Here is a 17161-nt window from a genome sequence, read left to right on the forward strand (position 1 = left end):
TTTCTCACACTTTTATGATCAGCATATTTCTAGGTTTTAATTCCTTTTCATAAATACATTCATGTGATTTGATAACCTGAAAGGAACATCTGTAACTTTGTAGATAGTTGTAAGCACCAAAAAATATGGGTAAACTACAAGAGGTTCAGTTCATGAAATCCATGTCTGTTTATTCAAACGGTAACCTTTCAAAGAATGTCAATGGTCACAAGAGTTGGATAGGAAAGTACCTCCTCACTGGCACCAAGAATGATTCCTTCGTGGAGCGAAGTGGTTTACTGGTCAGGTAAAATTTGTGCTTGAGTTTGTTTCATTTGTAGTTTAAGAACACCATGGGGGACATGCACAATGAGTGAAAGTTGTCATCTGTCACGTTTTCGTGTGGTTTCTAATTGTGCCATTTGGCCAGTTAGCTGCTGACCACCATCAAGACTTGTTGCATCATGGGATGCAAACGCTGACTCGCCCATTTCCCCAGAAGGCTCATTGCAAGTCAAGTTTTTGTCCCGCCACAGAAGTGAGTCGCATAATACTTGATAATTCGACGTGTACATTAATTAACTGAAAAGGAAGCAAATTGGAGTTTGCTCGAGTGAATTAACGAACTCATTTGACTTCTGTTGGATTTGTTTGTGTAAGTCGCAACGTAGTTAGTGGCAACCGATCGAAAAAAAAAGCTTCAAAGCTTCACTATCTCAATTCACGGCTGGGCAGAAACTCGGGTTTCCCATTCTTCAACTATTCATCGCATTTGATTTCTTGCTGACTTGGAAAAGGAGACGGAGGGAACACTGCATTCATACGATCAGCCATGAGTTCAGAACTGAAGGAGAAGGACCTCAAGATCAAGAGGAGGACTGCCAAGGCAAAGCCACTCAACAGAAAGACAGACGATTGCAAGCTTCAGTTAGCCATATATCTGAGGAGGACAAGTCAGGTAAACAGACCGACTTCAAATGCTGGACTTGCAAAACCCTCTGAACACTGGGTGGACCAGTGTAAGAAGCTCCTCTCAAAGAGTCAGCCTGAAAGGTCCCAAATGATGAAAGACAATCATGCATGTTACAGTTGCCTGAAGAGAGCAGGCAGGGACTACAACCTGAAAACTTGTAAGTGAAGAAAGAGGTGTACAGAGAAATTGAACGGAGAACAGTGCACATCCTTTCACCATCCTTTGCTGCACAGAGAAACAACCTGTGAGATTGTGGCAAGTGTTTCAGGTAGAACAGCCCTTCTGCCAGTTGTGAAAGTTACTATGGTGGGTTCCAAGGACCAGAGCTACTCAGTCAACTGTTTACTGGATTCGGGTGCACAGATTAGCCTTGTCAAACGATTGGTTGCAGAGAACCTAGGGTTAAAAGGAAAGCCAATATCCATCAACATCACTAAAGTTGGATGCATTGCCGAAGAGGTCCAGACAAAGATCTACCAAATAGGACTGTGATCTCTCGATGACAACAGAGTATACAGAGTGTTGGCTATTGGTCTGGATTGCATCAATGACAACATAGTGGAAGTCCAGAGAGATGATTTGTGCAAGGCGTTCAACCTGGGACAGAAATGTCTACATCGTAGCAGCGGATCAATTTTAATGATGTCCTGGTTGGAATTGATAATGCGAAGCTGCATACAGGAGAAACCAGACAGAAAGGAACTTGGAAGCAAGATATACATCCCCCTGGGATGGGGGGTATTTGGAGCTGACCACATCATCAGGCTACCAAAAGCATAGTATAGAATGTGATGCTTACCAATACCACGAACCTGAAAGATTTCTGGACAACAGAGTCGATGGGAGTTTGTCACGGTCCAAACCAGTGCCAACCGGACGGACTTGGCAGACACGAAATAGAAGAGGGTAAGCTGATCAGTGATTCCTGTCAGAAGGTTGGAAAGCAGTGGCTCGTTCCCTATCCATGGCAAAAGGAGCCGGATCTTCTACCGGATAACAAGAGCAAGGCTGACAGGATGCTACATGCTACAGAGAGGAAACTGGCAAAAAAATCCCAATCATGCAGAGGCATACGACAGACAGATCAAGGAGATGGTCGAAATGAATTTTGCCAGAAAGCTGTCACAGGATGAAGTATGATCGTATGAATGTCCAGTGCATTACATTTTGCATCATGTGGTCGTTCGACCAGAAAAAAAAGAAGAGTACCCTCATCCAAACTGTATTCAACTCATCTGCCTCCTACCAGGGACACTTGCTAAATGACTATTGGATGAAGGGTCCCAGTCTGCTGAATCGACTGTTTGGTGTACTGATGAGATTCAGGGAACACGAGGTGGCATTCTGCGCAGATATATCCAAGATGTACCACAGAGTGATGATACCTGCAAAGGACCAAAATGTCCATCGCTTTCTGTGTAGGAATCTGAACCCTGATAAGAAGCCAGTTGTCTATGTCATGAGAGTCATCACTTTCGGTTATAAGCCAACCCAAGCTATGGCACAGACGGCATTGCGGAAGACAGCCCAGGAAGGGGCTAAGATGTATCCGAAAGCAGCATCGACCATCATGCATGATATTTACATGGATGACATCTGTGCATCAATGCCGACAGTGACTGAGGCAGAGGAGCTGAGCAGAAGCATCAATAAAGTACTGGCTGATGGAGGGTTCAAAGTAAAGGGATGGAGGTCAAACAAGGAGCTCTCCAGAGAACATCAGAAGGATGAAAAGCCCAAATTGCTAGAGACAATCACTGATGAAAAAGTCTTGGGTGTGGTATGGGAAGAAAACGACTCAGACACATCCTCATACAAAGTCAAAATGAATGAGGATGCAATATTCAATCAATCTAGATGACGAAGAGGAGCATCCTTAGCCAAGTTGCTCATATCTTCGCTCCAATTGGATTTGCAACCTCTCTAGTGATATGAGCTAAGATTGGATTGCAGAGGCTATGGGAGGAAGGCTTGAACTGGGATGATGAAAAGATGTCAGAGGAAAGTCAGGCTGAATGGAGAAAGTTATTCCAAGAAATGGAAAAGCTGACAAATGTCCAATTTGAGAGATGCCTGACACCAGCTAATATCAGAGGTAAGCCAACACTTTGCATCTTTTGTGATGCATCCATGGAGGCATGTAGAGCATGTGTGTATGTCAGGTGGGAGGTAGACGAAGGGAAGTACAAAGCACAGTTCGTGACAGAAAAGTTCTGAGTGGCACCGCTGAAACAGTTGACTGTCCCACAGCTTGCGCTACAAGCAGCGGTACTTGCAGGCAGGTTGTATACAGCAATCCGAACTGTGATGTCAATGGACATGACTGATGTTATCTGACAGTATGATAACAATATCGTGGATAAAGAGCAAGGCCAGGAATTACAAGATGTTTGTCGCTGTCAGAGTTGGAGAAATCCAGACTGCCACTGATCCAAGTAAAGGGTGTCATATCCGCTGAGAAGTGAACGTAGCAGATGACCTGTCGAGAGGGCTAAATTCAGATCAGTTGAATGCCAGATGGCAGCAAGGACCCGACTTCCTACGTGAGCCAAAGTCAGAATGGCCTGAAGAAGTAAAGGTAGAGGAAAAGATGCCCGATATGGAGAAGGAAAGAAGGAAAGAGCAGTGGGTTCTAAACATCACCTAGCCAGAAGAGGATGTCATGGACTGTACCAAATTCTCCAGCTGGAGAAAATTGATACAGCTGACATATGTTCTGAGGTTCCTAAGAAAGTTGAAGGGAGAGCAGAAGGAAGAGAATATCTTGATCTAGAAAGCCCAGAAGTCATTAAAAGCCAGAGTCGACAAGGGAGAATTAAAGACCCTCACCCCATACACAGACAAAATAGGTATAATCAGAGGAGAGCAGGGGGCAGAGTAGACAAGGCTGAAATGTCATTTGAAATGAAGCATCCAGCTGTACTTCCACAAGAACATTGGATATCGACCCTGATTACGCGGCATCTTCACAAGAGCAGTCGCAATGGAGTGGCAGTAACGACTGCAAAGGCACGACGCAGGTACTGGATACTGAAAGGACATAATTTGGCAAAGACCGTAAAGTTCAGATGTACAGTCTGCCGAGCTTTCGACCACAAGACCGAGACCCAGGAAATGGCAGAGTTGCCTAGAGAGAGGCTATCTCCACATTCACCGCCATTTCACTACACAGCATGTGACTATTTTGGGCCCTTGCAAATGAAGATAGGACGTAACAAGACTGCCAAAACTATGGCATGCTGTTCACATGCATGAACTCAAGGACTGTCCACCTTGAGCTTGCTGCTGACCGTGCGATGATGGAATTCCTGCAAGTACTTCGATGATTCTTCGCTGTAAGGGGCCAGCCAGGAAAATTCCTATGTGATAATGGAACTCAGTTCATTGGTACACAGCGTGAACTACGAGACATGGTATGGGGCTGGTCCAAAGAGAAACTATGAGAATTCTATGCTGAGAAAGGCACAGAGTGGACATTCATGACATTTGCTGCCCCCCCCCCCCCCCCATTAGAATGGCAGTGCAGAGTCATTGGTTGAAAGCTGCAAGTACAAAGGTACGCTCTCATGAATGCAATTGGGGAGCACATCTTGACACCGTTTGAGCTGTGCACATACCTACTGGGGGTTGCCAACCTTGTAAACCAACGACCGATAGGCAGGATTCCAGACGATGACGATGACAGAACTAGCTTAGAAACCTCATGTTCATTGCCCCAGACTGTTTATTACCTCCAGGAATGCACCAGTGCATGCGGTTTGTGGTCTGTGGTTTGTGTTAGAGTTTGTTTCATTTGTAGTTTAAGAACACCATGGGGACATGCGCAATGAGTGAAAAGTTGTCATCTTGCACGTTTTTGCGCGGTTTGTTAATTGTGCCATTGGGTCAGTTAGCTGCTGACCAACGTCCATACTGGTCGCGTCATGGGATGCAAAAGCTGACTCGCTCGTTTCTCCAGGAGGCTCACTGCAAGTCAAGTTTTAGTCCCGCCACAGAATTAAGTCACATAATACTTGATAATTTGAAGTGTGTACATTAATTAACTGTAAAGGGAGCAAATTAGAGTATATGCTCGAGTGAACAAACAAACTCATTTGAACTCTGTTGGATTTGTTTGCGTACGTTGCAATGTAGTAAGTGGCTACAAATCGAATAAACAAGCTTAACAGCTTCACTATCTCAATGTACAACTGGGCTGAAACTCAGGTTTCCCATTCTTCGACTGTTCAATCTGCAACTTTGTAGATAGTCGTAAGCACAGAAAAATATGGGTAAACTACAAGAGGTTCAGTTCATGCAATCCATGTCTGTTTATTAAAACGGTAACCTTTGAGAGAATGTCAATAATCACAAGAGTTGGGCAGGAAAGTACCTCCTCACCAGCACCACAAATGATTCCGCCACTTCCTACGGGTGCATAAAAGTACTTTTTATGAAAAGTGCCATAAAGTGACAGATACAAACTCAAACATTTCCAGAGACAGTTATTTCCAACAGACCCACTGGAGGAAATGACTGAGACCAAGTGTGTCCAGGTAACAGGATGATAATCGGCGAGAACAATATCAATGTGTTGTTGGTTATAAATAATGTTGCTGACAAATGCATGTTATTGTTTATTGATAACCAGCATACAGATTTGATACACCAGGTTTCTCAACCCAAGTCATGTGACATATAGCACCTGCTTAAAAATTTCGTTCATCTGCCATTTGTTTCAGCATACAAAGCTCGTTGTCATGTTAACCCTTTTCATACTGAATTCTGAAATCCCCATAGACTTAATAAACAGGTCACAAGGTTCCCATATGGAACAGGTTTAGTATGGAGTGACAGAAACCTGACATAATCTATTTACTGTTTCTTGTGGTATTAAAGGAGAATGAAACCCAAATACATGTATGTAAATTGAGGGAATGCAGCAAGTCAAGTTCAACATATTTTCACTTTTCTAGCATAAAGAACTGAACATGTCACTGATGAGTTGAGGGAATGTTTACTTTTCGTAAAAAGTGAAATTCTGCGAAACTCCCTCTATATTTTCTTTATATCATTGCACATAAATGACATCACAAACTGTGGTACTCTTTCACATGTAGCAATGGCTGTATACCAAAACTTTAAAATTCATAACTTTTGACATGACTGTCCAATTTTTTGCTGTTGTGTTCTACTAATATTGCTACATTCAGTTAATCCACATGTTTACTATTAAGTTGGGTTTCATTTCTCTTTAACCCATTGAATCTGCCATAGTGTGATTTCCTCAGAGGGTTAATGATTGGCACATCCAGTCTTTACAAGCAACCGGCTTCACAGTTCTTGCAAATCTCATAGTGTACTCTTTGCTGTGATAATGTATGGATACTCAATATCTACCAAGATCTGTGGTTTAAAAAGAAAATCACACACAAACCTAACTCCCATTTCTCACAAAAGTGAATAATGGAGGTTTTTGGTCTAATGAAGAAAGGGACAAAAGCCCTTCTTGAAAATATAAAAAAGAATAATGCCTCCGGCGACACTTCGTGGCGGAGGCATAAAAAACGAATGAATAACCCTTCTGTGAAGGCAATGGTGAATACAAATGGATATCTAGTTGTTAGTCACAAAAACATCAACTTTTGAGATGGATGCTCTTGACACCGATATGCTCCAAGAAGAGCAATGGACCATTATCTCCACCACGATAAGCTGTTTCAAATTAGTCAGGTAAAAAAAAAAGAAGAAAACCTTACATTTCATGTTGTGGTATGCACAGGATAGACAAGACAGGGCTGATGTAGCAATAAATGATAACGATAACAATTTTTGAAAAAGTGAACTCAAAAATGTATCCTCTATTGTTGATGACTGTTACCTATAGACAGGATCTTTTCCATTTTCACTGTAAAAACTTTAAAAGATTTCAACATCTTCCCCTCAAAGCAAACACAGGGACAATGTGAACACTCTACGAATTCCCTATTGCACAGTGTTGTGGGAGTAAATAAAAAATTACAACTTTGATAACACAAATACACACATTCACAAATTCCTCACGAAAGACCTGCATCTATACTTCTCTTATACATGACATTCACAATAACTTAATCAATAAAGAGATCACATGAAATATACATGATACTTTCTCTGTGACTTAAAGGTAAAACATGGTTTCCATACCATACGCCTGCAGAAACTGTCAATTTTTGCTCTAAAATAGACACATTTGCATAAGACATGTGTGCAAAGATGCTGTGATAATACAATTTCAGTTGGGTAACAGCGAAAATGCAAAATATTAGCCAGGAAGGTGTGCAGACTCTATTGCAATCTCTTCAGAGCATATGATTGTGGTAGTTATGTAATGTTTTGTAATTGATTACAAATCGGAATAAGTATCCATCCATCTTTGCGAGAGTGAATCGCATGCATCTTCAATATTGGGAAATACTCCTGCCAAGGCATAATCGATCATCATTTAATGCACTTCCTACCCATAATAGGGCATTTCAAGAATAAAAATCATGTACTACGACTGAAATTATTTCACTTTTTTGATCTCAAAATACTTTACAACAACTCATCATCCTGGCAAACCGTGTCAGCCAGACAATTTTCTTGGTAGACCCTTTCAATATATTGCACGCAAATACCAAGTGGTGGAAAATGAATTTTGAGCCCATCTGAGAACTATGCTTTACCTTAAGTTACCTTTAAATTTTATCAAAAGAATTCACAAACACAATTTTCAACAAATAAATACGTTTTCAAAAAAAGGACAATTTCTGCCAATTACACTTCCAATATTCAGCACTCTAACTTACAACAAATAAAGACAATTGGATTACACATATGAATATAAAAACATAATAAAACTTCAACAACCTTTAAACATTAAGTATTTGCTCCTTTGAACATATAATTACACAATCAATACAATCACTATGCACGTATAGATGTTTACCGACGAATGCACTACCACAAATACCTTTGTCATCTGTTTCTTTAGAAGCACGTCTTGCAAAGGAAAAGAATAATAATCATAAAAAATACCACAATTCTATTTTAAAATCATTGCATCGTATAATATCTCAAATCTAGGCTAAGAGTGCTCATAAATAAACTTGAAGATCAAAACTCATTTATTGAAGCACAGCACTATGTTTCTGTTGTGATTGCTGGTCGAGTGTAGCCATGTTTGTATGACATATGGGCTCTGTTTCCTCCTTGCAGAAAAGCAAAATAAAACGGTCACCTCAGCCTTCAGTGGCACATGTGATTATCGTCGCTGGGGTGACAAGACCTTGTATCTGCAATTTTGGTGAAAATGACTTTTTTGCATTTATGGTCAAATAATCGGTGAAGTGATGTCCTGTCCAAGTCCTAAGTGTTTTACCCCAAAAATGAAGCCACCATGGCACGTCAGAGGAAAGGCTATCCCATTCGGTATAGTGCTTTGCCGCCATGTTATTTGGCTCTCCTGAACATTTGACATTTTGTAGTTACGAGGTCTTGTCGCCCCAGCGACGTTATACAGTATCTATGTCACAGCATAGGAGTGAAATTGTTCAAGGACCAGTTTCCAGCTGCATGACTGTAGTGCTTTGAGATTTAAAAATAAAATGAGATGCATGCACAAATTGAAAAAAAAAATATATGGCAATCTTAGAACAACTTTGTAGCACCAAGGGACACACATGTAGGTGTAAAATCCTCATTTTCCGATCACAATAGTATAGGTGCAGATTACTGCGTGCCTTGATGGATAGAACTCTTGATTACATTGTTTTGTTTTTATCAGGTTTTTTTCTGCAATCAAATTTTTATCAAATGATAAAACTGCTGCACAATTATTTGGACTCAAAGTCACACATATCACAGATTTCCCCCCCGGGGTAGGGGTGGGGTGGAGGTCAAGCCACACAGATCTTCATGTATCATGCATCTGTTGACCTACTTTGGTCTACATATTATAATCCCCTAGCATATCCTTGTGACATTTCTACCACACTTTCTGTGACAACCACCTGTATCGCCAAGACATGTGAAGACAACTTCTGTCCCACAGAATGTAGTTGAGCTTGTCCCCACCGACTGTCATGATTACTGGTGTGAATAGGCAAGTCAGCACACATAGGAATTCACTGTATGTGGCACCACACCAAACAAAGTGTCATTTCTACCAGGTTAACAACATCACAGTTGCTGTCCTTGTTGTTTACTTTGTCTGATTACCACCTTCACATGATGACTTCATCATACACTACCAACACTCATGTGGGCAAATCCATAATGCAGCACTAACTGGTTTGTCACATCTAGTCCAAGAAATGTAAATTCCTTTCTTCCTTTCTTTCTTTTTTTTTTTTTTTTTTTTTGGGGGGGGGGGTGCACTTTCATTGTCTCCTTCTTGGTTTTGGGAGCTGTATATGTATACTGAAAATGTGTAGATGAGTGCATTGCTCCTGTATCAGAACGTTCCAAATGCCACGCAGAGTAGTGAGAGTTACCTCTGGACTGGTATAATAGAAAGAGGATATGCACTCATAATGAGATGCAGATTAGCTGGAGCACCAGCCTTCTAAAAAAAACTGTGAAATACAAGCATTTACACAGCATTAAATTTTAACATAAAAATTCACTGCTGCAAGGAACATCAGACCTTTCACAGCAATTGAAATCTTCACATATACACCTATACATCCTTTTACATTGCTTGTTTTAGTTTTTGCCTTCTTCTGGTAGAAAACCGTTGCAATGAGGTAGGTTTCAACTACAAGTAAACTACCAGTAATCCTCAATTTTCTTCAATGTTGAAGAGGATAAGCTGGTCATTAATATGTTTACAACATTACTATCAAAGAAACCACATAACTCTCTCTCCAAAAGAGACTGCAGATTGTTGCTGTATTTTCATGAACACCTACATTATACAAATGAAATGAACTTTGACTTTTCAGGAAATAATGGCTGCACAGACATCAAAGTTTATATTGAGCTTGTATTCCTACTTCAGTGATGCTCCTAACCTCACCTGTGTAAGAGACAGATTTAAATGTACAAACATGTACAAGTTTCTCCTTTTCTTTTCTTTTTCTGATACGGAAATTGACCTTCCTTCTTGATGTGTTCCTGAATACTGAGTAAAAGATTCAAATACATGATACCAACCATCCTGTTTATTGATATTTTTTTTTTCTTATCATTATTAATTGGTTTAGCTGCTGAACACAGGACATACAGATCTTGAGTCTGCTGATAATAATGTAGTCTACATCATCACTTCATGAATTTAGGGCAGATGGATTGCATGGCAAATTGAGTTTCTCGTACAAAAGACTGCACTTGATAAAAGGGCTTATATCACTTGACACTGGCACAAATGAAATACAAACAAGAATTTTCAAAGTAGTGGAATCAAGTACCATAGTAGAAACACAAGATATTTTCCCCCATATGTACACTATTCTCTAGGTGCGAGTTACAAAGAACAGAACTTAAAGCTGCATACATGCATCAAACTATGCTTCTGAATAATCAAAGAGACATACACATGCATGGATGAAGTCACAATGAATTTCAAGTGGCAAATCATCTACAGATGCAATACTTTAAGGAGAGCTCTTTCCACAAATCATCTGTCACATAAGAGATGGTGAGAGTCTGATTGACATTAAGACATAATACACGAAGTAATAATTACATTTTGTCGACAATATCCATCTTCTTTCCATATCTGCTCCTGAATACACATTGGCAGTTAAGCAGTTCTCTATCATACACAGAATATTTCACAGAGTGGAAATTCTCACAAGTACTACACTCTACTGAACGAACACAAATATAATGACACAAACATTTTGGGGAGCCACAGAAATATGTACAGATTGAAATACTTTCATCTGCAATATCACAGTCACATGAAGTTTGCTTGAATTGGCCCAGCCAAAAACAAACAAACAAACAACAATATCAACAATAATAATGGCAAAAATGTTCTACTTGTACAATATATGTATAACAACACTTATCAAAACTTAATCAAGTCAACACAATATATCTATGTCTGTATGGTAAGCACCCTGAAAAACAACACCAAACTGATCAACAGCATCCAAACTTTTGCATAACTCATGAGTTAACGTACCAGCTACATATAGCAAAAAAAAAAAATGATTATTAATATGCAAACTTTACAAAATTTGTCTTCTATGATGACAGGCACTAACCGTGTTCCTGTGGTATGAAAGCACTGAATTGCACATTGCAGTCATCTTCATATTGGACTTAAATTGTAAAACAAAATATACAAAATCATTCAAAATGAAATACTCATTAAAAAATGCTACAAAGCATGCAGGACAACAAAAATTATTAATTAATGCAACTAGCAACTTTGATTTTGTGCTGTAACACAACAGAAGTAATTGTTATATGACATGAGAGTTCAAGTTTAGATAGAAATCACATCAACCCACACACTTTTAATTTGATAACTGAAATATCTTAGGAATTGGGAACCATGTAATACCTAAAACACATAGTCCTACATATCCACATCTGAATTAGCTGTTATTTTGAACACTGTTCATCCACATAATTATTGTAGAGTAATAAAAAACGTTCGTGTTATCAATAGCTAATTCTTCTGTAGCACGCTTTATAACCATGAGATATATCAGTGTGCTTTGCATACAGAACGAATGAATTAACAGTGTATATTTGCTCCCAAAATTGACAATACTAAGGAGTGAGTGAATACGAGTTAAATCATTCATAAACATAACAATGACTTAAATAGGGTAGTGCAGATTTTAAGATTTCTGCTGTTGTTTCAAGAGCACAGGTTCATTTTGAGGGAAAATTTAGCAATGATGCTTCTGATGGAGTGATTCAAATACATTTGTAATTGCATGAAACAGTATGCACTGATCAGACTTGTTTCTATCAGCAATACATTACAGAGGATCTGGTAACCTTTTTCCTTTTTCTTTGTAATAATGATTTTCATTTCAGTAATTGGACAGCTGAAATTGTCCTCTATACAAGTTTTGCAGCCTGCACTGATGCCTTCCATTATACTGCTTTTGAGGTTTGAGGTTTTGCAACATTTTTGTTTTCTTCTGGTATTACAAACTATACACAAGCTTTAGTATGAGTATGGTGGTATGATGAAAAATTATCATAAGCAATGGAAAAGTGGATATCACCACGGTAAATTTTTACACCTGCTGGTTTCAGAACACAAAGACAGCTCAAAAGTATGATGCCTTTTGCCATTAATACTATGTACTGTATACACTATATATTTCGTGGGGGGTTTATTTTCGCGAATTTCGCGAGTCGGGAGCTATTCGCGAAATTAATAGCACGCGAAAATATTACCTTCCAAAATGAATCCCTTGCCTTGATGATACGAACATTTCAGTACTAGTATACCATGTCACGGCTTACCGAACAGACCATACTGGCTAAGCTTGTTTACGCATGTCCACGTCTACTTATGAATACTGTAGAGAGCCAATCCATTATCGCAAGGGGACCACTCGTCAGAAATCTAGGGGACCACTCATCAGAAATCTAGCGCGATGGACTTAACCACTTCAAAAATGTTGAATTCTAACTTACTTGTTCGCAGAGTTTGGCAAGTCTTTTTCATGCAGTGTATAACTAGTATCATTCTTATTTGCTAGTTGAAAATTCACACTTTCTTTGCCATTTCATATTTTCTCTGGTCCCCAATCGCGAATTTAACCACTCGCGAAAATGTGTGACAGCGGCAATTCGCGAAAATTTATGTACGCGAAAATTATAGCGTATACAGTATTCACAGATTCACACAAATGAAGAGGTGAAACTGTGAAATGTTTTGTTACACATCACTGGCTTTCACTGTTCCATCTCAGTTTCTGCTAATTTGGATTGCTCTCAAACTGCTTTCACTGCTTTCCTTGATGTCAGGAGTTAAAAATGAAATAAGCCCATATAATGATATCAAAAATGTTGATTTTTCTCTACAGTAGGCCTTCATGCTTTCTATCTTGACTTCAATCCTTTGACCAAGGTTGTGGTAAACTCTGAATTAAAAGAGCAATCTGTTTATTAACCATAAGAAACCAGTTTATCCCTTTTAACACTTTGAGTACAGCTGAATGAACTGTATTATTCAAATCATGACCTCCATCATTGAAGTTATAGAATGATACTTTATATGAAAGCAGTATGCAAACCCAGGAAAAATAGTACTATCATGAATTTCACGGATTTTTTTAATGTTGTTTCAACTTTGGAATGGATTCAAATTTGGCAAGAAAGTTTCAGTCTTTTGTCCATCAAGAAGCCAGATCTTAAAACTGTTTACATCTCAATTGAAAGATTCTTATAGTATCTCTTCATACAAAAAAAATTCCAAAATCATCCATTTATTTTTCAAAAGCATAAGATTTCAGATCAGCCTTTATCTTGTGTTAGTATAAAGTAGTGCAAACAGAAACAAAATAATACCCTGCAAAAAAATACCTACTTTAATAGCTAAATGAGCTGATTTAGTAAAAAATAACATGGAATACACTTTACAAATTTAAGATTGCATATACACAACAAATTTCCTGCAAAATTCTTCAATCAAAAGTCATACAAGGTTTACACAGATACGGTGAGTAAATTTTGCAACATTAATAATTGCCTTGATCCCGTGATATTTCAATAAAATTCTCGTTATCCACACAAAATCTTCGTACGAAAAAAGGGAGTGGCGCTACAGTGCAGCAAATCCAAGTGTCGCCATTTGACAGTAATACTGAGTAGTGTTAGAGTGAGGGGCACAACGCTACGGGTTTGCATGAGTGGTCAGGATGTGATGTGACAAACTGGTAGTCTTATCATCATGCTGACAATCAACAACAAATAAATGTGTCTTTTTCAAAAAGTCTTCAGTACCCCCTGGTCACTCTTATCACCATGGTAACTTCTCTCACTCTCATCAAATGAGACAAATATGGCTGCCATCAAAGTCATCAGTGTGATCCAGTATGATCACAACTTGCATGATTTCATTTCTGATGCTTGCTGCACAAAGCCAAAACATGTCTCTACACTGTTCAGCCAAAATATCTCACCATTCTGGTCTCACGTCAGCACCACAAGCTGATAGCAGCCCAGCTCGTGCCGAACTATGCCATACCGAATCCGACCACACCCTCCGTGATGGCAAGTACAAGCGATTTCTGCAGATGCTCTATCGTATCGTAGGTAGGGAGACAGAGCTGGTTAAAACTGTATTGCAAAAGAAAGGAGAAACAATTTTTATTATTCTTAGGAGTTCTACCCCTGCAAACTTTTCACATATAACAAAATTTGACAATATTTTTTTGTGCGTGCATATCTAAATCCTGAACACATTTGTATACTCGACCACTTCTGCACTTTGGAAAAGAAACATACGCATCACATTGATTCTATTCCATGTGATGATGGCATAGTAATAATGTCTCTCTTTGAAATGACCCTACTATTATCATCATTTTCACTGTCATTGTCTGGTAAAAATTTGTATGTCTGGGTCAGGAGGTACATCACAGATATCATGCTGTGTCATAAGGCTAGATATATGGGGTACAAATTCAACCGCAGAAAGTTGGTTTAAGAGTCCAGAGACTCAACAATCACATCACTACACTCCACTCTACAAATACAACGTGCCCAGAATGTGACAACATGTTTTCCTCTTTTATCATGGTATGATAAAACTGACTTCATCCCTTTTTAAAATCATTAATCAAATGCACTTTACACCTGCTTTACTAGCTACATTCCAGCAAGATTTCCAATGGAAGTATAAAAACCACAGACTTGCATACTGGTAGATCATTATTCACTCCCTTCGCATCCCTCTTGCCCATACTGACATTGCTACCAGAGTTATGTCTAACTCTCTTTGGGTAAATTCTTTCATACAAAATTACTACAAAGATGTTTTCCCTGCAGAGAAACACTGCTGCAAAGGTCTTGATAATGCAACAACTGGTCTCCTACATCCACATTTCTGAGGCAGTAATCTCAGCTATTTCCTGAAGTAGTCGGGTATTCATACATCCTATGATATTCACTGAACTTTTGTGATAGTGTAACATCAAGAAACAAGGAGCAGGGGGTATTATAGGTGATGCTATCGGGGTCCACTAACCATGTGTGGGCCGTTGGGAGGACGCCATGAGTAGGGGCAGCCACCAGCTGGAACTTGGGCTTGAGTTCTGCAAAGCCCCCTGGAGGCAGCTGGGAACAGCCAGTGGTGAACTGCAGGAGACGAGACATCTCCTCCTGGGTGAAGCTGGCGATGACGATCCAGAACCACTCCACCGTCTGGTGAGAGGAGCCCATAAGACAACACTCTTTGAGTCAGCCCACTTCTTAGCATGGGTCACTATAAAGCTTGAGCTAGCAACTCTCTTTAAAATTCATTGCCCCACTAGTCATCAAACAAATTGAAGCAGTTTTGTTTCATTAGTTTTTCACTCTATGAGTCCCCTGCTAACCTTCAAACTTAATACACTGAAATCTACAGAAGCACAAATTTGCATACATACAGTACATACAATGCATTAATAGAAACAAACATCTTCACGAGTTGGATTATATTTGCGAAATTAACGACTCGCAAAAATATTGTCTCCCACAACACAAATGAGCTGTATATCATATTCGGAGGAAGTTTTTTCTCCTGAAAAAGAGTAATACTAATTTTTCAGTCCATCACTGTGGTTCTGGATCACGAATTCGGTCACTTATACATACGATTTGTGAGTGACAAAACTTTGATTTATTTCTATACAGCTCAATTTGCTTTATTATAGCAGGAATCTACTAGTACTACCAAGCAAATTGTCACTCATCCTTAGTCACAATGCAGGTAAATCTGTGCACTGAACTACTATCAGCCAGAAGTTTTAATAGGTATGACTACTCATTAATATAATATTGGATTCCAATAACAAACCAGCACTTGGACTAAAGTAAAAGCAAAAACACAAATGAGCACATGTGGGACTGCACATGAACCAGCAGCTACAAGGGATGAAACATACCTTCTTGAACTCATGACCCATACCGGCTAGGGTGTGGTTTGCCTTGAGGTCCTCCAGACTGAAGCAGCATGTCCCACATATCAGCAGCTCCAGTTCATTCTCATCAAACATGCTCATCAGGTTGTCAGGGATCAGGTCGTTCAACCCTGCAACAAAAACAAAAAGAAGAACACAGTGGTTGCAGATTGCTTGTTAATGTTCTTTCCTTAACTTCTATTTCCACATAAACATTTTGAATACCATTACATCTGTCCTGAAGTATGGTATGTCTCACAGACCTGACAACATGAAACACAAACACACAAACAAACATGTATTATGCTATTTCACTTTCATCTTAAAACCATGATTTCATTTTATTTTTAACCCGTTGAAGACGGTTTGATTTTGCTACGACACACATTTCCCATAGACACCTGCCCGAGTATATTCTGGACTCGTCCTCAACGGGTTAAATGAGGTGATAATAAACATGCAACAAAAATACATAATATCCAGCCATCTATCTACCCATCTTTCTACCTATCTATCTATCAATCTATCTATCAATCTATCTATCTATATACCTTTGAGGAAGGCTTCTATCTCGTCGGATACAGAGGTGGCCAGTCTATAGTGGGCGAGAAGGTCAAGGTACTGTATCTTGTTGTCATTGGTTACAGGGAGACTGGATCCTCCTGGCAGCAACTCTACAACCTTCATGAGATGAAGTGAAAAAGGAAAAAACAAAATCATCATTATAATTACTTTTAAAACAAGGTGATATGAAGCCTTATCAAATGATCAGCCGAGACCAGTCTTTTATTTAGCCTAAAGGCCCAACTTTACTTTTCACCAGGTGTTAGTACACTAACGACTGGTACTACTGATCGCCAGTCTGCATTCTGCTGCATTGCCAGTTCATTGCAAATGCATTGCAATTATTGTTTGTGTGTGTGGTTCAGTTAGCTTGGAGCTGGTGCTGGTGCTGGTCTGGGAATCTTGCAACAATGGCCACCACAGAATTTAGATCATGTCATCATTTTAAAACACAGATAATCCACAGTACTTGCTCAAGAATTTTAATTGTAAAATTATCTGCTCTCAGAACTGTAAAATTATGCAGGGTGGATATTTCTAACTCATGCCCTGTGTACAGTGT

The 17161-nt window shown here is 39.3% G+C and overlaps 1 protein-coding gene and 1 pseudogene across 1 annotated transcript in view; one reads left to right on the forward strand and one right to left on the reverse strand.

Annotated features, from left to right (window-relative positions):
• The first annotated feature begins 811 nt into the window (after positions 1-811).
• LOC139719515 (uncharacterized) lies at positions 812-2813 on the forward strand (annotated as a pseudogene).
• Positions 2814-13465: 10652 nt separating this feature from the next.
• The window catches only part of LOC139719479 (apoptosis-resistant E3 ubiquitin protein ligase 1-like), a 30784-nt gene continuing 27088 nt past the window's right edge, over positions 13466-17161 (reverse strand). The window contains exons 15-18 of the mRNA XM_071630895.1: positions 16587-16716; positions 16021-16166; positions 15123-15298; positions 13466-14212 (exon numbers count right to left, since the gene is read on the reverse strand). Coding sequence (XP_071486996.1) covers positions 14110-14212; positions 15123-15298; positions 16021-16166; positions 16587-16716 — 555 coding nt within the window. The 3' untranslated portion in view covers positions 13466-14109. The remainder of the gene's footprint in view (positions 14213-15122; positions 15299-16020; positions 16167-16586; positions 16717-17161) is intronic.

This window comes from Diadema antillarum, unplaced genomic scaffold (assembly GCF_040938485.1).
Source record: "Diadema antillarum isolate AM-2024a unplaced genomic scaffold, OU_Dant_1.0 scf00000111, whole genome shotgun sequence".
In the NCBI taxonomy this organism is placed as follows: domain Eukaryota; kingdom Metazoa; phylum Echinodermata; class Echinoidea; order Diadematoida; family Diadematidae; genus Diadema; species Diadema antillarum.